Here is a 25,266-nt window from a genome sequence, read left to right as displayed (position 1 = left end):
CTTGCCTCATTCTAAAAATTCCATCAGAGCCTACCAATTGTCTACATAAACACCTAGAATTGTAGCAACAATGCAGCAGAAACAGTGTAAATCACATGACAATTGATTTTTTTACCCTGGTGTCTCCAAGGACCACTCACTACCCTACCTTCTTCTAACTGCTAAAATACCATTCTGGTCCCAGGGAAAGCACTTAACGCCTTCTATCTCCAGAGCCCTGAGAAACCGGATCTACCTATAATGGCAAAATCACATTCACTTCTATTTTCCCAATGGGTAAATAGAAACCTGTACACTCCCATGATTTGAAACCCTTGATGTCCTAAGGAATATAACATTTGGAGTCAATTTAAAAAAATCATGAAATGCTTCCATGTTAAGTCCTTTAAGTACCAAATTAAATTTGCTGATTTTAAGTTGTGGTCAGCTCCTCTCCACAGCTTTATTAACCAAGGTCGAAGTGTGTTTTCTGTCTCCCCAATGAGAATTCTTGATGGATAACAGGATTCATAGGATCTAAAGAGAATGTACAATTCTAAAGTGTACCTTTCATGTTTTGGAGAGATTTCTGCAATGACCAGAAAGATTGACTCAGTTTTAGTATAAAAAATTAGGACTGTGTGACAGAGGTTGATTGTGCACAGATGATCTAGACTCACTCTACCCAATGTTCTTGACTCCGTGGAATGTCATCAGAAACTGATGGAAAAATTCTCCTGCTACTTGAGGGATTCTGACATGGTGATATCTGGGCACTGTCTTCTACATAATGCCTTGGAATCTGGGCCCTCGACTTAGTGAGAGTCATCAATAGTGTAGGCATTATCTTCTGCTTGGACAGGCTTCAGAGCTGCATGTTTCAAAGCTCCAACATGAGACTCCTTCAAGGGAATCACACTGCAGAAAGAATAACACGATTAAGAGAAAAGCACTTCTCAAGGATGAGCAGCACAGTTCTTTATGTTCAGGCAATACTGGGTATTTGCATTTCCTAGAGCATCATTCAGACAGCCTATGAAGTCAATAGAAGCTTCCAGATTTTCTGAATATGATGTTTTAAGAAAGTCTGTTTAATAAAGTGATAGAAATCCTCAGCAGTCATTTCAAAATCTCAGACTGGTCTCCTTCAAGAGACTTATGTAACAGAAAACAAAAATTGAAAATGTAAGAAGACAAATATCAGACATCAAGATGAAGTACTAAACCAGGATGCACATTCACAAAGATGGCCAGGGAATGGTTTGGTTGGTTTTTCCTGAATGAAAACTGTGACCCTTTAGAGAAGGCTAAATTAAATCTATTTAGTGGTCTATGTCCTATATTTAAGATAAATATATATCAGCATACAAAATATCAGAGCATACTGGATATAATAAAATAGCATTGCTTCATCTGAGTGTGTACTAGATCATGGAGTCAAAAATCTTACTGTGTCTTAATGGTCAAAATTGGAAAGCTATGCATTAGGTGGCTTTTATAGCTTGTACACTCACACATCAAGGGTACAAAAAGGTACTTTGTGGGGCTTTGATACAGCTACTTTCTTAGAACTTGTATGCAGTCACTATTTTCATTACCTAAGCCTGCCCAGAAATGGTATTAAATGCACTGAATCTTCACTCAGCTCTGATCTTTAAACAGATTAGTCACATATGTATGGAAACAGTTTAGGTGTCTGTGGTTCAAAATAAGTCAATGTGATAAATTAATAGCTACCCTCAAAATTACATGATGAGGAAATGCTCAGCTTTGCTTTATTTTGGTTTTTTTGTGTGTGTTATAAGGTATTTTGTACAATAAATATTTTCTTTTCTAATTAGGGGATAAAAAGTGAAAATTTAAAAAATTTAAACAGTGAAAGGACTAAGAGGATGCTATTTTCCATTCTTTTCTGCCTATAGGGAGTATTTATTTTTCTTCCATTTTTGGAAGCAGATAGTCAAAAACTATAAGTCTGAGTTTTGGACTCTCGGAGACCTACACTTGGAGTCTTTTAGCTGCTGTGTGATGTGACTTTCGATATCACTTAACATCTCTAAATCTGTTTTCCAAACTGTAAACTAAGACTAATACTAGTGCCTGTCTCACAGGTTTATTGACGTGAAGGGCATGCCTACAATAATAAATGTCAACATTTATGGAACAGTTGCAATATGTTGGTCATTGTTCAAGGCATGTTCTGTGGACTGGCTCATGTGATTAACTTAGGTATAGGAAAGACTGTGTACAAACATCCAATGAAAGAGAACTAGGAATAATGGATGGTGGCTTAAGAGGGATAGGTTTTATCAAAGAAAGACTTTGCCTAAAGCCCAAGCTGGACCAGATGAAGTAGGTTATTTGGATTTGGAAGTAGGTAGTGTTTTCCCACCTTTGCAGGTGTTTGGGCAAATGACTACAGGGATTCATACAAAGAGGATTTAACTTTTTATTGGGCAGTGGGGTAGCTTTACACTGCTGTAAATTCAAATGCTTTTGAGGCCACACAACTAATGTAATTGAGCACAGCAGGCTGGGTATGGAACAATATGGGATGGTGGGACTGTGGAGAACTGGAAGCACATCCCAGCTTTGTGGGTCTTCAGCCTGGAGGTGTCCTCCTCCAGATCTTTGCAGAGCTGCCTTCTGCTCCTTTGGGGCTCACTCACATAGCCTATAGCCCTGCTCTGTATTCCCTATGGTATTTCTCTGGAAGTTCTATAAGTGCCCTGCTTATTCATTTATATGTTTTCAGTCCGTTCTGCTCATCTCTTTGGAATATAATAGGGATTCAATAGACATGCAATAAACAAAGCAATGAATGAAATCAAATAACAAACCAAACAATCCACTCAAATGGCCCATGAAACAGTATCTGGTTTAGTTCTCTTGCTCTAAAAGGTCTGGTTTCAGGTGCTGTTTCTGTACAGTTCTAGGACATTTGCAGTAAACACAGACCTGTGTTCTCATCACATCACTAAAATCATCACTGGAAGGTTGGACAGCAATGGAGATCCTCTATATGCTAGATTTTTCAGAATCCAGAGTACAAAATGGAGAACTCGGAAGGAAAAAGGAGAGAGGCAGAGGCATTTTCCTTATTTTTAATAGAATAAGAATATCAAAAGGCATTGACACTAACTCTTTCAAACTTACCGTAGTAGCTCCACCTTGTTACCCAGGCAAAGATATTCTACATTGGATAAGAAGTGAAGAGAAAATTAAACATATAAGCTAAAGAGTTCATGAGATTTTTTTCCCCAATAAGTATATTATTATTGTTATTACCTTAATATGAGAAAAATAGGTACAGATATCAGACACTGAAAAAATTAATTACGAGGAAAGAGTATTTTTAAAATGAAGGAGAAACAAATCAATCTGGGCTCTACCCTGATAACTCCAGATAACTTTTCTTGAATCTCTAGGAGTCAAATAAACCCCTTAGTGGAAAGTATCTTGTGATTATTAAGTTTAATGCATTCACCCACATGACCTAGCTTACTTTAATATAATCATATTTCATTGCAAAAAAATGGGAGGTTGTGCTTCTCCTATAGATGACAGGTTTTACACACACACACACACACACACACACACTGGTGGAAGGACACCAGGAGGCCCTGGGTGGCTGCCTTGTGAAACCCTTTGTTCTCTTCTTAGTCCTGAAATCATGCATCCTTCTAATGGCTCATTTGGTTCCTCTGTTAAGTGGGTATTGTAAAACTCTCAGCAATTTCACCCTCTATAGGAACAAAAATTGGTTATTGAAGGAAGGGGAAAAGGAGGAGTGAACAAATCTTATATATTACACTGGTTTGTTGATATCCAAATCCCAACTCTACCTAACCAATCCTTAATTCTCCATATTTAGTTTCTCCTATGGAGAACTTAAGTATCATGTTTCTCTTCACTGGGAAGATAATTTTAAGATAAATAAAAATAAAAAAGAACAAGGTAAGAACCAAGGAAGTTATGTGAAACCAAAATCATATGGAATGTAGGGCTACAGGTAGTTTGGCACAAGAATACTCCTGTGGGCACAGTCCTGAGGTGACTTACTTTTTTTAATCCAGAATACCACAAACATGAGCAATACTACCAAGAGAGCAAAAGAGATTCCAATGGAGACTCCCTGGTTGGTGCTCATCCAAGGACCTTTTACCAGCCCCTAAAGAAGCATCAGCAGATCAAAAACAAAATAAAAAACGACAGAATAAAACCATATTATTAGAATTATGGGTAGAACACACTTCCTAAAATAAATTACCCAGATACATTTATTAACATTTGGCTAGTTCTTTATCATGAGGGGTGAGACCAAATGATCTGAAGTTATAATCATATGGTGAAATTCTAAGACAATTTAAAATTCAAATATATTTGGGGATGGTGGAAATGTATATCTTGCTTGTGATGGTATTTATAGTGGTGTATACAATTGTCAAAACTCAAACTGTACATTTCAAATGAGCCTGTTTTATAATATATAAATTATAAATACTTTTAAAAATGAATAAGTTATTCCCATATGTACTATTCTGATGATAGTAAAACAAAAAAAAATTTTCTCATGTAAGTTTGACACATTTTTTAGTTCTGATGTTTTTAAAAATATATATACACGTTTGGCTGTACTGCACAACCCGTGAGATCTTAGTTCCCCAGCCAGGGATGGAACCTGCGAACCCCTGCATTGGAAGTGTGGAGTCTTACCCACTGGGCTTCCAGGGAAGTCCCTACATTATTTTAAAAGTTAGTTTTTCACTTATCAATTGACACTGTCTTTTCATGTCAGTAAGTACACTGTGGTGCCAACAATTGTTAATAGCAATAAGTGGGCATGTTTAATTGACTAATTAATTAATCCCTATTATTGAGTATTAAGGTTATTTGAAACATTTTTATGATTATAAATAGCAGCAAAGAACATCTTTTCTTTTCTTTTTTTAAATTAAATTTAATTTAATTTATTTATTTATTTATTTTTCCATTTATTTTTATTATTGGAGGCTAATTACTTTACAATATTGTAGTGGTTTTTGTCATACATTGACATGATCAGCCATGGATTTACATGTATTCCCCATCTCAAAGGAACACCTTTTCTTATACATCTTCATGTATTTGTTCAATTCTCTCTTTAAGGTGGAGTTCAGGAAATTGATTTACTACTAGGACAAAATATATGCTCCTTGGTTTTCAGGATACCTGGGAGACACTGACATCTTCAGAGTCAAGACACAAAAAGCCCACAATTTTGCTACTGCCTATTGTGGACTTGCTTCTGTAATGAGTCTACTTGTTGTTAAACATACCTGTCCTAGAGGTAAAAAAAAAAATCCTACCTTTCAGAATATTTGTTTCTTTTTTTATAAATCCAGCATAAATCTAGCTGTATAACAATATTAGAGTCATTTACACAGTGGCAGTTCTGCTATTGAATAGATATAAACAAATTCTATCCATATTCATCAGATTAATCAGTGCCCATAGCTGATTGGTGAGAGTGGCTAAAATCTTTTATATCATTCCTGTATGGTAGTGTTATCATTGTCACTAAGATATGCAACATAAAGCCATTTGATCTCACACTAAATAACTACACGTCTCCTGAGCTTGACTTTCCCTTACAGTGGTCGTGTTGCAATTTCTCACCACTTGCAATCAGGACTACTCTCATACCTAAACTTTTTTTGTTTGTTGCTTCTAACAGTTACTTGAACATAGTAAAAGGAAAAGTTTTTTAACCAAGTGAGCCAAAAGAAAATATTCTATTGGTAAATTCTTCGAACTTACTCACAGAGATCAGACTTTAATGAACATCATGAGACTACAGCTCCTTATATTTTTTCTCAAACTATGTATAAGAATATCCTACAGAACCACAATGTTGTTCAAGACCTTAGGACCTTAAAAAGTCATCATATGGGGAGGATCAGGGCTTCATAAGTGGCTCATTGGTAAAGAATCTGCCTGCCAAGCAGAAGACATGGGTTTGATCTCTGGGTGTGGAAGATTCCCCGGAGAAGGAAATGGCAACCCACCCCAGTATTCTTGCTTGGAAAATTTCATGGACAGAGGAGCCTGCAGGTTACCATCCATAGGGTTACAAAGAATTGGACAAGACTTAGTGGCTAAACACCAGTAACAAATGGGGAGGATTACATGTAGAAAGACTCAGTAGTGGCCTCAAAACTTCTCAATAGGAGGATACAATTGGGTTGGAAAAAGATATTAGGAGGCCTAAGTTTAAGCAAGCACACTTTGATTTGCATAATATTTTTGGTTGGGAAGGCCCCCATTCCACCATGTCAATTCAAGGCATGCCATTTCTCTAATGATGATCGAAGTCTTCCTTGATATGTAATGTTAATTCACTATCCTTGAATTAATTCACTCTTTTTTCTAATTTTATGGCCAGGAGACATTTTGTAGAGTGATTGTGTGGAGTAAAATATCACTTTTTGGATATTTCTAACAAAATAGTGCATCTATATAAGTTTTTTAATTAATTAAAGCATCCCTATTTAAGAGTCAAATTCTTTTCTTCCTTTATTTTATGAATTAGAAATAATCAACTCTGAACAAGACTTATAATAATACTTTCTAATGTAACTTGCCTCCAAGGAAACATACAAGTGAATCAGGCTAAGAAAGTAGGAAGGAGTATGCTTACAACTTGATAGCAACGCCAAAGGGGATCTGGAGACTCTGTCACAATGTCATTCCCATCTGCTCAACAAGAAGGAAAATTTATTAGAATTATAAAAATACTGAATTTTCACTGCAAACACCAAATATATTCACATTGCTTTATGGTAATGAATAAAAACTTGAATAATCATATGGCCAAATGCTGTAGGCACTGCAGGAGTTAAATCAAATAACTAACATTATTTAATTTAACCTGTAAACCAAGCTTCTTAACCATTTTCATCACCCACCCTTCCAAAATGGACCCCCTTTTTTCCATCTATGGGAACAAGTATATGTTCACAGAATGTTTACCTACAATTTTTTAGAAGTTATAGTGGCCCATTCTCAGAACTAGGTTAAAGATTACCACTTAAAGTAGGTAACCAGTTTTTTCATGACAGCTATGAAACTGCCGGTGAGTGCTCAGAGGCCACTGCACACCAAACAGCAGAACCACACTTTTCAAAACAGATGTTACATTGGCTTTAAATTTAAAATGTGAGTGAAATGCATTAAGATATCCCAAACAGGTATCATCCAACTCCTACATTATGTGCCAGTGTGCCCAGATGTTGATCCAAAAGAGCTTTAGAAAATATGCTACATCAGCCCCAAAACTAATGTAATATCCTCATATCCAATATATGCAGAATTTCTAAGGATACTATATGGGCTTCCCTGATGGCTCATAATAAAGAATCTGCCTGCAGTGCAGGAGACCCGGATTCAACCCCCAGGTCAGGATAATCCCCGGGAGAAGGGAATGGCAACCCACTCCAGTATTCTTGCCTGGAGAGTTCCACAGACACAGGATCCTGGTGGTACAGTCCGTGGTGTCACAAAGAGCTGGACACAACTGAGCAACTAACACATACAGACACACACAAGGATGCTATGTACCTAAAATCTTGATGTAAAAGAATATTATGCTTTAAAGTTTTGAATGTTCAAATTTTAATAGTGTTTTGAAATATGCCTTTTGTTACACAGAACATATACTGTTGACCTTCCTAATCAACCTATCTGACATATAGGTCAGACACAGGATTCTTTCTTTACTGAGTATCTATTATATACCAAGACCTTTATATTCTTATACCAATTTTCTTAATCCTATTTTACAGCCGAGGAAGTAGTCCTGATATGGTTGAAGTTTCCAACTATAGAACGGGACAAGAGCTTCAGTTTATAACCACTACACAAGTTACATTCTCATCCAATGAAAATACTGAAGGTCTTAGAAAATCCTTAACTACTAACAAAACTTTTGCATGTCATTTTGCAATGGCAGTGAAAATGAATCCACCATATCCACTCTAAAGTTTTACACATTACATTACTGTGTTTACATTTTAATTATTCTGACAGTACTTCTTAGAGAGCCAAAGACAATATCTACAGTCTAGGCTTTGTGCATGACTTGTATTATAACCTTAGGTAAGTGTTTCAGGTATAGAATGGGTGATTTCTAAAAGCAGCATGGGCTTGAGTAAGATAAAACTTGACTTCAATGTTGACAATGTCCCTCAACAATGTGACCTTGATCGAGGTCCTTTGCATACACATTTATGTATGCATGCACATAAATGTATATATTTATGTTTCTAGCTAGGGTAAGAGTTAGAACTACAAGCTGTTGATAGCACCCATCTCATAAAGCAGTCATATTAGATGATGCATATAAGGTGCTTAACACCATGTTAGACAAATATCAGCTATTACTATTATGTTATTATATAACAATAGGAACAATGTGGGGAGAGACACCATGCAATGGACTTTTCAAACATCTTATTTTTCATTCCTCACAAACTTGCAGTGAGGAATGCAACATCTTGCCCATGGGTACACAGCTAGTAACTGGCAGTTGAACTGAAGGCTGTCTGTCTCCAAAACAGAACTCAACAGGCTCCTTAGTCTGGCAATGGCAAGAAATAAACCTGCCCTGAAATAATTAAACGAGATGATGTTTTCTTTGCATTGTTTGTTTAAGAAGGCCTTCTTATCTCTCCTTGCTATTCTCTGGAAATCTACATTCAGTTGGATATAGCTTTCCCTTTCAGTTGGGTATATCTTCCCTTTCTCCATTTCATTCAAGAATGGGCATGATAGAGGACAGAAATAGTAAGGACCTGACAGAAGCAGAAGAGATTAAAAAGAGTTGGCAAGAATGATGAATGATACAAAAGAAGAATGATACAAAAAAGTCTTAATGACTTGGATAACCCTTTCACATGCTAACAAGGTTATGCTCAAAATCCTCAAGCTAGGCTTCAGCCATACATGAACTGAGAACTTCCAGACGTTCCAAGCTAGGTTTAGAAAAGGCAGAGGAACCAGAGATCAAATTGCCAACATTAGGTGGATCATGGAGAAAGCAAAGGAATTCCAGAAAAACTATTTCTGCTTCATTGACTATGCTAAGCCTTTGATTATGTTGTTATTGTTCAGTCACTAAGTCATGTCTGACTCTTTGTGACCCCATGGACTGCAGCATGCCAGGCTTCCCTGTCATTCACCACCTCCCAGAGCTTGCTCAAACTCATGTCCATTAAGTCAGTGATGCCATCCAACCATCTCACCCTCTGTTGTCTCCTTCTCATCTCACCCTCAATCTTTCCCAGCATCAGGGTCTTTTCCAATGAGTCGGCTTTTCACATCAGGTGGCCAAAGTACTGGAGCTTCAGCTTTAGCATCCATCCTTCCAATGAATATTCATGGTTGATTTCCTTTAGGATTGATTGGTTTGATCTTGACTTCTTTGATCGTGTAGATCACAACAAATTGTGAAAAATTCTTAAAGAGACAGGAGTACTAGACTATCTTATCTGTCTCCTGAGAAATGTGTATGCTGGTTAAGAAGCAACAGTTAGAACTGGACATTGAACAACTGACTGGTTCAAAATTGGGGAAGGAGTATGACAAGGCTACATATTGTCATCCTGCTTATTTGACTTGCGTGCAGAGTAAATCATGTAAACTGCCAGACTGGATGAATCACAAGTTGGAATCAAGATTGCCAGGGGAAATGCAACAACCTCGGATATGTAGGTGATACCACTCTAATGGCAGAAACTGAAAAGGAACTAAAGAGTCTCTTGATAAGGCTGAAGGAGGAGATTGAAAAGGTGGCTTGAAATTCAACACTTGAAAAACTAAGCTCCCATCTTTCCGTGCCGCCAGAATGGTGTGCATGAATGTCCTGGCTGATGCTCTCAAGAGCATCAACAATGCCGAAAAGAGAGGCAAACGCCAGGTCCTTATTCGGCCGTGCTCCAAGGTCATCGTCAGGTTTCTAACAGTGATGATTAAGCATGGTTACATTGGCGAATTTGAAATCATTGATGATCACAGGGCTGGGAAAATTGTTGTGAACCTCACAGGCAGGCTAAATAAGTGTGGAGTGATCAGCCCCAGATTTGATGTGCAACTCAAAGATCTAGAAAAATGGCAAAATAACCTGTTCCCATCCCGTCAGTTTGGTTTCATTGTACTGACAACCTCAGTTGGTATCATGGACCATGAAGAAGCAAGACGAAAACATACAGGAGGGAAAATCCTTGGATTCTTTTTCTAGGGATGTAATACGTACAAATACAATGCCTTAGAGGGGGAAAAAAAAAACTAAGCTCATGGCATACAGTTCCATTACCTAATGGCAAATAGAAGGGGAAAAAAGGGAAGCAATGACAGATTTTATTTTCTTGGGCTCCAAAATCACTGTGCATGGTGACTGCAGCCATGAAATTAAAAGATATTTGCTCCTTGGAAGAAAAGCTATGACCAACCTAGACAGCATATTAAAAAGCAGAACATCTCTTTGCTGACAAAGGTGAGTAGAGTCAAAGCTTTGGTTTTTTTCAGTAGTCATGTATGCATGTGACAATTGGGCCATAAAGACTAGCACTGAAGAATCAATGCTTTTGAACTGTGGTGCTGGAGAAGACTCATGAGAGTCCCTTGGATTACAAGGAGGTCAAACCAGACAATCCTAAAGGAAATCAATCTTGATTATTCATTGGAAGGACTGAAACTCAAATACTTTGGCCACATGATGTGAAGAGCCGGCTCACTGGAAAAGGCCCTGAGGCTGATAAAGACTGAAGGCAAAAGGAAAAGAGTGATAAAGGATGAGATGGTTAGATGGCATCACTAATTCATTGAACATGAATTTGAGCAAACTCCAGGAGATAGTGAAGGACAGGGAAGCCTGGCATGTTGCAGACTATGGGGCCACAAAGAATCAGACATGACGTAGCTAATGAATGATAAGTGATAGTTTCCTGGTACATCTGTCTGTCAAAAGATGGGTGGCAGGCCGTATGATGACCAAAATTCCTTCCATACTAAAATTCTTTGTTTTGTGAGGCTTTAACCCACTGAAGTCTGACTTGGGCATTGTGAGGATTTGGCTGGAGAACCTCAGAGACACTGCCAAGATGGCAGCAGTCACAGAAGTTGTGGGGACACAGCTCTTCCAATGTCTGTTCCATTCTGAAAATCTCTACCTTGACCAGGTTTTAATGACATATTTTAGAGATTGATTCGCAAATGAATTGGTCCCTCTGTGCATCCTACTGCAGGCCCATTTTCTATTAACCAGCTTCCAGGGATGACTGGCAAAAGGTAGGCCATACTGGGGGTGTGCTACAGATTGGCAGCTCCTGAGCATGATGAGTCATTTGCATGAGGGGTCTTGAAAAGCCTGACCTTGTTTGAATGCTTCACAGGCACAAGGACACATAAGCCAGCTCTTTATTGCAAAGGAGTTCAGCATGTGCCACACCCCCACATTTACCACCACAGGTAGCAAGTTAGCTGGGAAAGATGACAGGATTCAGCATCACCTTTCACCATCACAGGAAAGACAAGACTTATCTTACATCTGAAAAGAATATGGATTTTCCAAAATTGGGGAGAGCAGGGAGACTTTTCTGGTGGAATAGCCCAATCCTAGTAGGGCATGCCTCTTTGGTTCTCCTGCCCATGTTCTCAACCCATCTCAAAGTGTCCATGTGAAATGAAAGCTTAACAAGGCAGCAGGAGGGCCTTGTGGCTCTATGTAGTTTCTGGAGCTTAGGGGAAACATCAACAAGTGACTAGTCTGGTCTAGACCAGATTAATTTGGATTTAAGCTTTTTAAGGCTCTGTCCAGGTGATTAAACCTACTAATACATTTAAAGAAAAGGCTGATTCATTTAATTTAGAGAAATGCAGTCACACATGTGGATGTTCCTAAATCTTACAAGCTATCTATGTTGCTCAGGTGTGCATATTTCTGGACATGCTAAATGACAGTCATAGTTGCCAGTCTATATATCACTTACCTTTTAACTATGTTCCAATCTTTATCTAATTTAAATCCTTGAAAGAATTCTACATCAGTAAAATTCCATCCATTTTACAAAGGATAAACACAGATTCAAAGAGGGTAAGACATTTGTTCAAGTTGTATAGCTAATTGGAGTAGCCTTTGTAGGTACTCAAGTCAGACCTGTGTTACTATAGAATATGTGCTTTTAACAGTGTGCTAATATTTATCAAAATTTGAAAGCTCCCAGGCTTTCAGGAAAGAAAACAAAGTTACCTGTTGAGCAAGAGTACGATGGTGAGCAAGTTTTATTTGTTTCATATGGGGTGGTAGGCTTGGTTTCTGCAGCCTGCGTTGGGGAAGATAAACAAGGTACTGAAATGATAAGAATGGAAGAATGTTGTTCAATTCATGGAGGAAAATTTCCAACTCCAGCAAAAAATAGCAAACAAAACTAAAATTAGGAATTACCCTTTAACTCTTTCTTAGAGAAATATTCAAGGATGCCCTTGAGACATTACCCTGCCATTTATGTATTTCATTATCATGAATAAATATTACCTAGATAATGATCTGAAGAGCTTATCAATAGACAGAATCATTTCTCCTTTTATACTCTTAGTATCCTCTTAAAACCTATCAACAGAGCATCTTATATAGGACACTCAATTAAGCTTTTATTCATACCAAACTTTTATTCATACTAATGACATTTCAGTTCTGTGGAGCATGGCCTTGGGGCTGGCACTAATTCACCTTGTTCACAACAACCCTGATCTTGATTTGCTGACCTCATTAAAGTTTCTAATTATCCATCTACATCTTTCCAGGGAGATGTACACATTGACCAGCACAGAAAACATACTGAGATTATTCAATTTCTTGAAGTCACTTTATGGAGACAGTACTGTCCACTGTCTGAGTCTTGGTAATAAGCCTCAAAGCAATGTTCCTGGTACCCTGGCTCCTTCTGCAGTTGTGTTCTGGTCAGTCCTTTCATAAGACTGATTTCCTATGTTATCTGACTCATCTTCTATTTCTCACCAGAAAGCTTTCCTGAGAATTCTCAGGGCTATGTTTCCTTTTTCCTTTCCTGAAATCTCTCCTTTATTTTCTATCAAACATCTCACCTGACCTGCAGAGTTGACCAGTTGCCTCTTAATAAGATTTCTACATCCCTTCCTCTGAGAGCATCACAGAACTTTAGAGCAAGGCAGTGGCACTGGCTGAGCAAGAGTTCCCAAACCTAGACTTTCCCTATTGCCTCTCATTGGTCTTCTTTCCACTTTCTCACCATGGACTTCACATTTCAGCATTACCTGTTCTCTTGTTCTGAGCTATCTTTTGTTTTCTGTTAAAATTTTTGTTTTTATGGGATTTTTTTGGTCACTGTTGTTGATGGTAGATTTCTTTTTTTTTTTTTTTGGTTTTGCTTTTGTCTAATGCTCAAATTTGTAGCAGGATATGGCTCTCTTCAGGAATTAAGAACAGGACAATAAAAGAAAATCAAATGATCACAGTCTTCATTCAACTTAAATCTGTGCAGAAGACCTGTTGTTCTTAACTTCTTTCTGTAGTTTTGGTCCTTGTGGGCATTTTCCTGTTCTCCTGTTCTCCTAGGACCTTACTTCCAATCAGTTCAGGAGTATTCTAGGCAACTAGCATGGACAGGGGCGAGGAGGACAGAGAGGGAATGAATGCAAATACAAATGCCCCTGCTACAGATCTGTTCCAGTGCTAACATCCTTTCTATACTGTAAAGTTCAACTCTAAACTCAAACTCACTAGGAAGCTATCAAGACATGTATAAGACTCAACTAATACTCCCTCTAGGAGGTCACATGAACATATGCACCAACACTTTCCTTTTGAACTTCTGCTTTAAACAAAGGCCATAACTTACACATGCCCTCAAAACAGGAGCTCTATTCCAGCCACCTCAGCAGGCACAAACTATTAAGCTAAATCAATGTTGAAAAAGTCAACAGATGCTCTAGTGTATTTTTCTTGCAAACTTTTATGGCTGTAAAAATCCCACTTTCAACCTAAAGACCTCTTTCCAAATTCAACTTGAAAATCCTTCAGATCCCTCCTCACTGAATACACACATGGATCAACAGGGGTGAAGGGAAATCAATGTGTTCCCTCAGATATTTTGGCTAAGAGTTTGTGATATTTCTGTTACTCTTCAGTTCCAGAGCCACTTCAAAGTGCCAAAGGGTTGTGGAGGCTTTGAGAATCTCCATATAAAAGTTATCTTTTTAATCCTAAAAAGAGAAACTTTGAACCCAAACATGTCCTCAGAAGGAGAAGTTATTTCCCCACCTATAATTCAAAAATATTCTCCATTTATATTAAACCTAAACTATTATCTAACAGAAATTTGAAGTATGAACACTGTAGCCTGAATTGAAAAAAACAAATATATGCATTTTAAATTGCATAATACTTAAATCTGATATTTACTTTGTCATCAGTATAAATGGCATTTCTCTGATACATGAACAAAGGCGGTTAGAAGCAAAATGTGTAAGTCACTGACACCCTGAAAAAAGGAGAGTAATTGTATGAAAACTTTTCCAGTGAGGATGTCAGATCAGAACAAACTCATCCAAACATAAAGTCTATGTTCAGTATAGAATGCAGCAAAGGCCAACATTCAAATTAATGGGCACAATCTAGACTCAACCATTTTCTATTCATATGACTGAACAGAAACAACAATGAACCCAGACTCTGTGCCTCAGTCCTCAGGAATATAAAGTAGGATTGAATCACACTGACAATGGGTAGGGTTGTCATAAAAATTAAGTGGCTTAATAGTTGTAAATCAGTTAGCATGTTTCCTGACACAGGAAATAGAGTAAGCATTAACTTCACTGAAATCTTATCCTCATGTGTTGGGTTAGGCTTCAGAATGGATTAAAAGGTCTCTATTCAGAGCTCCTTGAAAGGGCAGAATCTCATTCACCAGGACCTGTTCTGACATCCTCCTCTCCTTTAAATCTCCTCTCCTTTAAAGCCTTCTAGGATCAGAGGCACATCTGTTTACCTGGCTGGAAGTCCTCTGTGGGTGTTGCCATTGGAAGAGCAGAGGTAGGAGCCTTCGCTGTCGGTGGAACAGGGGTCGTTGTCATGATTGTTGAAGTAGTGGTGGTAGTTGTTACTGGAGTCGTAGTGGTAGTCGTTTTTGGAATAGTGGTGGTTGTCATTGGAGTACTGGTCATGGTGGCTGTTGGAATAGTAGTTTTTGTTTGATTAGTTTCGGTCGTTGTTGGAATAATAGCCTTGGTTGTTTCTCTTCGAGGTGTAGTAGTCATGGTCATTTTTCTGTGAGTAATGGTGGTTCCTGTTCTTTGAGTAGTGGTAGTGGTGGTAGTTGTTGGAGTAGTGGTTGTTGTGGTTGTTGTAGTTGTAGTTGGAGCTAGAAATGAACATGAAAGCAAGGATTGAATAAGCTGCAGGTAACAAGAGCAGTGTGCTGGGCCTGTGCAACAACATGACCAAGGAGACTGTCCCCAGGTAGTACTCAGTATTTATTTCCCATGAACTCCAAATTCTCATCATTGGTCAGCTAAAATCTGTGACAAGAAGGGAGTGAAGACATGGTCACAGCAAGGAAACAGCTGCATTGAAAGGATGAAATTTCAGAAGGTGCTGAAAGAAAAAAAACTGACATACGGGATTTGTATTGAAGCACTTTGTAAAGACTAGTTGTGCATACCAAATCTATGTATCTTCAAAAACATCTGTGAGAAAGAGAAAATGTCTAGAACCTGAAACCATCTTTACCCTCTCAGTGGTGTACACCGAGGACCTAAATAGTAGTTCCTGAGAACCAAAATATTTACCAGATAAACAGCATTCAGTTTGGTTAGTCTTAGGGGTACTCTCCCAACAGAACCATATCTTAAATGCAGATTACTTTAAACCATTCACATATACTCAATAACACAAATGCATTTTGAATCTGGTTAGAAGAGAGACTAGATATTTTAAAGTTCCTTTCTACCTAAGAGATAATAACAGTAGGTAATAACTTTGACTCTTTCCAGAGTCTGAAATGGTATAGGATTCCAAACCACTTACTGAAGTCCTCAGAGTTACCCAGAGAAAGAACTGGAACTAGAATTAAGCCAAAACACAGTGCCTGATACAAAAGCAGAAATTGTAGGGTTGAATAAAAAATAAGTACTTTTTTTTCTTACCAGGCATCTTTTTGCACAGAAGTATTCTTAAATTTCAACTCTACTAACTATGAATTGGAACCTCAAGTCACTTAAATAGGGGAAAATTGGTGTGAAAACTATTTTGAGGGATTCAAGCCAACTTAATTTGCACACTAGCTAATTTTTGCCTTAAAAAAGAAAAATGTTTTCAATAGGTATTTGTGAGTCCTATTATGTATAAGGCATTAGTAAATATTTTAGGCTTTGGGGGGTCCTGAGATCTTGGTGGTAATTGCTCTAATATGTCAGTGTGAAAACCACCATAGACACAATATAAACAAATGGATGTGGCTATGTTCCAATAAAACTTTATTTGTAAAGCTGTTGGTGAGCCTGTTTTATAATCTGACCTGACCCTGGAGCTAGAGTTTGCTGACTCTGGTCTAACAGTGTAGTCAGAGGTTTTGACGAAAAGAGCAATCTCAATCCCTTCCGTTCAGTCTGAAATCAAATCTAGACAAAAAAAGGAAGTAAGCAAAAAATCTGATAAAGGACTGTAACAAGGAGGAAATTGAATTGGCTTGTTTAACTATGTCGCTTCCTTGGTTGTAAATATTTCCTGAGGAAGAAGCTAGGAAGCTAAGGGTAGAAGAAGATGCTGAGGAACAGCGTTAACAGAAGTTTGGAAAGTAAGCTCATTCTGTGAAAAGTGCAAGAAAACTTAAGCAAAGAATTGGATTGGAGATGGAGTCACTTTGGCTCAGTTATAGACCAGTTTCCTGCTGTACAAGGCAATGACTTTAAATATTCATCTATTAAAGAATATCTAAACATTATAAAAGTCCCCTACTAATTTTTTTCTGTATCATTGAAAAAATATTCAGCCAGACAAATCATAGAATTTTACAACTCTAAAAATAATCTCTTCTCCATATGCTACCTCCTTAACTATGTCTCTAGCACCAGCCTATTTTCCTTAAATTACCTCCTAGATGTACTTTCCTCAGAGTCAGCTATTTACTGTATCAAACTTGACCTTATTTTACTTTCCTTCAAGGACACAAGCCAAGTACAAAAGATGGGAGATTGTAATGTAATATCAAGCTCATTTAAATTAAACAAGAGACATAGCTCAAGAAGGCTAGGGGCATTGGGTTCTGTTGTCAATGGAAGATCTTAGTGGGAGAACATTTATTAGGAAAGAGCACCAGAAACTAGGAAATCCTGAAGAACTTGATCCTTTCATCAAACAGTAAGGAAAACTAGAATGTCTGCCTCAAGATGGAAAAATGTAAACTTCCTAGTTTCTTGAATTTCACAAAATTTTTAAAAGCCACAAGTCAACAGCTATTGAGATGCAAATGTTCTCATAGAGCAATAAGGCTATTTTAAATTTAAAACTAGTGATTTAACAATAAGGTGTGAAACCTGTTTCAAAAAATCCAAGACAGAGCAGAGGGAAGGGGTGAAACTATATAGGCTCTTACATTGTGGCTCAGCTGGTAAAGAATCCGCCTGCAATGTGGGAGACCTGGGTTTGATCCCTGAGTTGGGAAGATCCCCTGGAGAAGGGAAAGGCTACCCACTCCAGTAGAGCGGCGGCTGCGCAGCGCTGGAGTGACTTCGAGGAGACACGCCACTTCCAAGGGCAGAGAAGTCCCAGCAAGATGGTGGGTGCTGGAGCAGCAGCTGCATGGCACTGGAACGACTTTGAGGAGATACCCCATGTTCAAGGGCAAAGGATAAGCCCGAGCAAGATGGTAGGAGGGGTGAAATCTCATTTAGAATCAAACCCCATACCTGCCAGAGATGCTCAGAGGGCTCAAACAAACCTTGTGTGCACCAGGACCCAGAGACCCTACAGAAACTGAGACAAAACTGTGTCTGAGTGTCTCCTACAGAGGTAAGGGTCAGCAGTGGACTGCCGCAGGGGCAGGGACTCTGGGGGCAGCAGACTTGGGTATGGCATAAGCCCTCTTGGAGGAGGTCGCCATTAACCCCACCATAGAGCTGCCAGAACTTACACAGGACTGGGAAATAGACTGTTGTTTGGAGGGCCCACACAGAACCTTGTGCACACCAGGACCCAGGAGAAAGGAGCAGTGAGCCCACAAGAGACTGACCCAGACTTGCCTGTGAGCGTCCAGGAGTCTCCAGGGGAGGCGTGGGTTGGCAGTGGCCTGCTGCAGGCTTGGGGGCACTGGGCAGAGCAGTGCGTGCACGGGACCTTTTGAAGGAGGTCACCATTATCTTCATTACCTCCACCTAGTTTGCCCCAGGTTATTAACAGGGAGGGAACACAGCCCCACAACATCAACAGAAAATTGGATTAAAGATTTACGGAACATGGCCTCGCCCATCAGAACAAGACCCAGTTTCCACCTCAGTCAGTCTCTCCCATCAGGAAGCTTCCATAAGCCTCTTAGCCTTCTCCATCAGAGGGCAGGCAGACTGAAAACCACAAAACCACCATCACAGAAAATTAACCAATCTGATCACATGGACCACAACCTTATCTAACTCAATGAAACTATGAGCCATGCCATGTAGGGCCACCCAAGATGGACGGGTCATGATGGAGACTTCTGACAAAACGTGATCCACTGGAGGAGGGAATGGCAAACCACTTCAGTATTCTTTCCATGAGAACCCCATGAACAGAATGAAAAGGCAAAAAGATAAGACACTTAAAGAGGAATTCCCCAGGTCAGTAGGTGCCCAATATGCTACTGGAGAAAGTGGAGAAATAGCTCCAGAAAGAATGAAGAGATGGAGCCAAAGCAAAAACAACACCCAGCTGTGGATGTGACTGGTGATGGAAGTAAAGTCTGATGCTGTAAATAGCAATATTGCATAGGAACCTGGAAAGATAGGTCCATGAATCAAGGCAAATTAGAAGTGGTCAAACAGGAGATGGCACAAGTGAACATCAACATTTTAGGAATCAGTGAACTAAAATGGACTACAATGGGTGAATTTAACTCAGATGACCATTGTATCTACTACTGTGGGCAGAAATCCCTTAGAAGAAATGGAGTAGCCATCATAGTCAACAACCGAGTCCAAAATGCAGTACTTGGATGCAATTCAAAAACAACAGAATGATCTCTGTTATTTCCAAAGCAAACCATTCAATATCACAGTAATCCAAGTCTATGCCCTGACCAGTAATGCTGAAGAAGGTGAAGTTGAATGGTTCTATGAAATTTGACAAGACCTTCTAGACCTAACACCCCCAAAAGATGTCCTTTTCATTATAGGGGACTGGAATGCAAAAGTAGGAAGTCAAGAAATACCTGGAATAACAGGCAAATTTGGCCTTGGAATACAGAATTAAGCAGGGCAAAAGCTAATTGAGTTTTGCCAAGAGAATGCACTGGTCATAGCAAACACCCTCTTCCAACAACACAAGAGAAGACTCTACACATGGACATCACCAGATGGTCAATACTGAAATCAGATTGATTATATTCTTGCAGCCAAAGATGGAGAAACTCTATACAGTTGGCAAAAACAAGACTGGGAGCTGACTGTGGCTCAGATCATGAACTCCTTATTGCCAAGTTAAGATTTAAAATGAATAAATTAAGGAAAACAACTAGACCATTCAGGTATGACCTAAATCAAATCCTTATGATTATACAGTGGCAGTGAGAAATAGATTCAAGGGATTAGATCTGATAGACAGAGTGCCTGAAGAACTATGGATGGAAGTTTGTGACATTATACAGGAGGCAGGGATCAAGACCATTCTGAAGGGAAAAAAATTCAAAAAGGTAAAATGATTGTCTTAGGAGACCTTACAAATAGCTGAGAAAAGAAGAGAAGCAAAAAGCAAAGGAGAAAAGGAAAGATATACCCATTTGAATTCACAGTTCCAAAGAATAGCAAGGAGAGATAAGAAAGCCTTCCTCCGTGATCAAAGCAAAGAAATAGAGGCAAACAATAGAATAGGAAAGACTAGAGATCTCTTCAAGTAAAGTAGAGATACCAAGGGAACATTTCATGCAAAGATGGGCACAATAAAGGACAGAAATGGTATGGACCTAACAGAAGAAGAAGATATTAAGAAGAGATGGCAAGAATACACAGAATATACGAAAAAGATCTTCATGACCCAGATAACCACGATGGTATGATCACTCACCTAGAGCCAGACATATGGAATGCGAAGTCAAGTGGGCCTTAGGAAGCATCACTGCAAACAAAGCTAGTGGAGGTGATAGAATTCCAGTTGAGCTATTTCGAATCCAAAAGGTGATTCTGTGAAAGTGCTGCACTCAACATGCCAGCAAATTTGGAAAATACAGCAGTGTCCACAGGACTGGAAAAGGTCAGTTTTCATTCCAATCCCAAAGAAAGGCAATGCCAAAGAATGCCCAAACTCAATGCACAATTGCACTCATCTCACACACTCGTAAAGTAACGCTCAAAATTCTCCAAGCCAGGCTTCAACAGTACATGAACTGTGAACTTCCAGATGTTCAAGCCGGATTTAGAAAAGGCAGAGGAACAAGAGATCAAATTGCCAACATCCTTTGGATCATCAAAAAAGCAAGAGAGTTCCAGAAAAACATCTAAAGCCGTTCTTCAGGAGCTCTAGTTGCTTAATGAAAATGCATTCACTGTTCCACATTGAGGTATAGTGAACATTTCTATGGAGCTAAATTTATTCCACTTGAAGAACTGCCCTTTTCTCTAGATCATATCTTAAAAGAATTTTTAAATGTTCTTTCTTAACATTTTAAGACTTACAGAGAATTTCACATATATAAAATAGATATTTTGAAAACAGTCAACACAGTCTTATTGTATATACATTGTTCAGTTCAGTTCAGTCGCTCAGTCGTGTCCAACTCTTTGCCACCCCATGGCAAAGCTGTTCTGCTTTTACAGAACAGCTACTGTGCCAAAGTCTTTGACTGTGTGGATCACAATAAGCTGTGAAAAATTCTTCAAGAGTTGGGAATACCAGACCACCTTACCTGCCTACTGAGAAATCTATATGCAGGTCAGGAAGCAACAGTTAGAACAGGACATGAAAAGGCAGACTGGTTCCAAATAGGAAAAGGAGTAGGTCAAGGTTGTATATTGTTACCCTGTTTATTTAATTTATATGCAGAGTACATCATGAGAAATGCTGGGCTGGATGAAGCACAAGCTGGAATCAAGATTGCTGGGAGAAATATTAATAACCTCAGATATGCAGATAACACCACCCTTATGGCAGAAAGCGAAGAAGAACTAAAGAGCCTCTTGATGAAATTGAAAGAGGAGAGTGAAAAAGTTGTCTTAAAACTCAACATTCAGAAAACTAAGATCAAGGCATCCGATCCCATAACTTCATGGCAAATAGATGGGGAAACAGTGGAAACAGTGGCAGACTTTATTTTGGGGGGCTCCAAAATCACTGCAGATGGTGACTGCAGTCATTCATGAAATTACAAGACGCTTGCTCCTTGGAAGAAAATTTATGACCAACCAAGACAGCATATTAAAAAGCAGAGACATTACTTTGCCAACAAAGATCTGTCTAGTCAAAGCTATGGTTTTTCCAGTAGTCATGTATGGATATGAGAGTTGGACTAATAAGAAAGCTGAGCACTGAAGAATTGATGCTTTTGAACTGTGGTATTGGCAAAGACTCTAGAGAATCCCTTGGACTTCAAGGAGATCCAACCAGTCCATCCTAAAAGAAATCAATCCTGAATATTCATTGGAAGGACTGATGCTGGAGCTGAAACTTCAATACTTTGGCCACCTGATGCGAAGAGCTGATTCATTTGAAAAGACCCTGATGCTGGGAAGTATTGAAGGTGGGAGGAAAAGGGGACGACAGAGGATGAGATGGTTGGATGGCATCACCTAGTCAATGGACAGGAGTTTGAGTAAACTCCTATAGTTGGTGTTAAACAGGGAGGCCTGGCGTGCTGCAGTCCATGGGGTGGCAAAGAGTTGGACACGACTGAGCGACTGAACTGAACTGAACAATGTATATACAATAAGACTGTGTTGACTGTTTTCAAAATATCTATTTTATATATGTGAAATTCTCTGTAAGTCTTAAAATGTTAAGAAAGAACATTTAAAAATTCTTTTAAGATATGATCTAGAGAAAAGGGCAGTTCTTCAAGTGGAATAAATTTAGCTCCATAGAAATGTTCACTATACCTCAATGTGGAACAGTGAATGCATTTTCATTAAGCAACTAGAGCTCCTGAAGAACGGCTTTAGGAGACGCTGACTAGAAAGGTCCTCTAGCCTATGATCCTGAATCAAGATTAGTCTTAATATTTCACTCCACACAAATACAAGTTATTCTACTGAAGATTTATTAGAAAACAAAACTATAAGAACCTCCTGTTTCTCTATTAAAGGAAGAGGGAGTTAATATCAAACAGAAAACTCTTATCTCTGGGAACCTACAGAAAGTGATCAAAGGAAGTAGGAACACAAACTCACCTGGCCTTATACTCAACTCTTGAATGATTTTTATATCATTGAACCACCCTCTTTTCTCAATACGGCAGCAATACAAGCCACTGTCAGATGGGACAGCATTCTCTATGGTCAAAGACAAATCCCTTTCACCAATATTTCCTTTTAGTTGATAACGTCTGTCCTTCTGAAAACTGACTTTGTATCCATCAGTCCAGATGATGTTACTTCCGCAGCTCAGCAAAGAACATGCCCCTCGGCCCCAGCATGCGGTTGTGATTTCTCCAGTATATGAGCAGGGTAGCCTGACAGACTGACCCTTTACTCCAGTCACTCGATGGTAAGAGGTTACACCATCTGTAAATAAAGAGAAACCAGAGCATTGAGAACATGCGGTCTCAATATTTTAATTTTAATAAGTTTAATTTTTTTCATATAGCTTATTTGGTTTGAAATTATGTGACTGTATCTTGAGTTTTTAGAATTTAGTATAAGCAAATTTCCATGTTAACATGTTCTTCAGCAGCATCACTATTTACTAGACGTGATTGAAGATGAAAGATCATAGAAACATTTTTCTTGCTTGATGAAAACATCCTATACTTCACAATAGGACAGATTTTCTAGAGAAATATCAGGATAAAACTCAAACATATGTTCAGCCTTTTTGGTGAATATGATCAAACTTTTCTCCAAAAGATTTGATTGAAACAAATGACATCTAGTAATGTAAGAGTATGTGGATATTCATCCTGTATTTGACAGGTATCTGTTTATTAAATATGCAAAACACACTGGTGGCTTTTCCTTTCTCCTAGATTTAATCACTGTCTTAACTAAAATCTGGTTTAAAAACTCTATTGCATTCAAAGTTTTGATTTTCAGTTTTTATTTGAATTTTCCAATGGCCATTGAACATAGTCACTTCATAATACCCTCTCTTATTTAAATTTTAAAAAACAGGTCTAATATTTCATTAAAAATCATTGACTACAGGGCAGAAGTCTTGTAAACTCTTTAGAAGTCAGTTTTTAGGAAAATGGGTTTATAATACTTTCAGGAGAAATTGAGTCTTATACGCTTTAGGGTCATCCCAAAATATTCAAGCAAGTATCCTTCTTGAGCTATGTACAATGAATCACAGTCCACTTACTGAAGCAAAACCAAAAAATTGGAGAATATTCAGTAAAATACTAAATTTTGCCTCTTAGAAACAAACAGGCAGGAAAAGTCTCACCTGTGGCAGTGGCTTAAAAACCCTGCATTGGCAAAAAGTTCCTAAAAGAAATATGAGATTTAGCAGCTAATCACAGTCAGGACTTCCCTGGTGGCTCAGATGGTAAAAAAAGCGTCTGCCTACAATGTGGGAGACCTGGGTTCAATCCCTGGGTCAGGAAGATCCCCTGGAGAAGGCGATGGCACCCCACTCCAGTACTCTTGCCTGGAAAATCCCATGGATGGATGGAGGAGCCTGGTAGGCTACAGTCCATGGGGTTGCAAAGAGTCCAACACGACTGAGCAACTTCACTTTCACTTTTCATAGTTAGGACTAGGCTGAATCTGGGAAGTGCGTTGGGAATAAGACACTCATTGTTATATAGTATAAGAGTATTTTCTTCACTGGAATTCTGATAATATTCAATTTTGCTTAATATCATTTTGGGATCACACAGCTAATACATATTGATTTTAAAAGTTTGTTATAGAAGTATAATTTTAAATTGCACTTTTACTCATATTCCACCTCTAAAGATTGTTTTTAAATTTTAGGATATATCTATCACTAATTTTCTCCCTTCTCTCATAGAATGTTTTGAATTAAAATATTTTATCTATTAAAAAAAAATTCCCATATAGCACAGATGGGGAATCTTAGTTCCCCAGTGAGGGATGGAACCCACACGCACTACATTGGAAGCATGGAGTCTTAAGCCACTGGAAAAGAGGGAAGGTAAAATATTTTCTTTTTAAAGAAATGGTTGCATATGGTTAAAAAAAATCAAAAAGCACAGAATGGTACAATAAAGGACTCGTCTCCTTCCCATCCATCCCCATTTCTTCTTCCCATTCGCTTCCATTCCATAACAATGGTTACTGTTTACTACATACACATGAGTAGCTCATGCATACTCATGAACAACACAAATGGCAGCATATGCACTGTATCATGCCTTGTTCATCTAGCTCTAGATTTTATAATTCTTAGTGTTTAAGCAATTTCTTTGGCTTAAGGTTTCAGCCTTGTTCTTTGCTCACTAGTTGACCCCGTTATTTTTAAACAATGCCCTAGAAATCTACCCTGCTTGACCATACCTACATACCCTCTACATTCCCCCATCCTCAGGGCTTCCAAAGCACAGCCCACCTGTTCACCTACCTGTCAGAAGGAGTAGGAGGCCCAGGATGGCTACCCAAGGGTGCATGATGCTACTGGCCTGAAGGAGAGTGAAGGCTGTCTGGTTTGTACGCTCCCAGGCAGATGGTATCAGATTGGACACCACTAGGTGCCTTTCCAGGGGTTCCAAATAGCTCAGGTTCCTTATGCCTCAGCACAGAAACAATTGAGCCAGAGCCTGAGGGATGATAGATGAGAAGTGATCCATTAAAATAGGATGCTTGTAAGACTTACAAGGAGACAGGTGACCACTGTGCTGCCTCAAGGACTTTGGG

At 38.7% G+C, this 25,266-nt stretch overlaps 2 protein-coding genes across 2 annotated transcripts; one reads left to right on the top strand and one right to left on the bottom strand.

Annotated features, from left to right (window-relative positions):
• Positions 1 to 408: 408 nt before the first annotated feature.
• Positions 409 to 25,266, bottom strand: LOC122439642 (hepatitis A virus cellular receptor 1-like). The gene is made up of 8 exons (XM_043464866.1): positions 24,974 to 25,266; positions 22,621 to 22,953; positions 15,042 to 15,221; positions 12,266 to 12,364; positions 6,659 to 6,714; positions 4,042 to 4,150; positions 3,136 to 3,172; positions 409 to 897 (listed from the first exon to the last, which is right to left on the bottom strand). Exons 1-8 carry the CDS (start codon positions 25,017 to 25,019, stop codon positions 795 to 797), a joined length of 963 nt encoding a protein of 320 aa, XP_043320801.1. The 5' UTR covers positions 25,020 to 25,266; the 3' UTR covers positions 409 to 794.
• On the top strand, positions 9,853 to 10,285 carry LOC122439643 (40S ribosomal protein S15a-like). Its single transcript, XM_043464868.1, has one exon. It carries the CDS (start codon positions 9,863 to 9,865, stop codon positions 10,253 to 10,255), a length of 393 nt encoding a protein of 130 aa, XP_043320803.1. The 5' UTR covers positions 9,853 to 9,862; the 3' UTR covers positions 10,256 to 10,285.

Source organism: Cervus canadensis, chromosome 4 (genome assembly GCF_019320065.1).
Source record: "Cervus canadensis isolate Bull #8, Minnesota chromosome 4, ASM1932006v1, whole genome shotgun sequence".
NCBI lineage: Eukaryota > Metazoa > Chordata > Mammalia > Artiodactyla > Cervidae > Cervus > Cervus canadensis.
The sequence above is the reverse complement of the archived record's forward strand: the minus strand, read 5'-3'. Positions and strand labels throughout refer to the sequence as shown.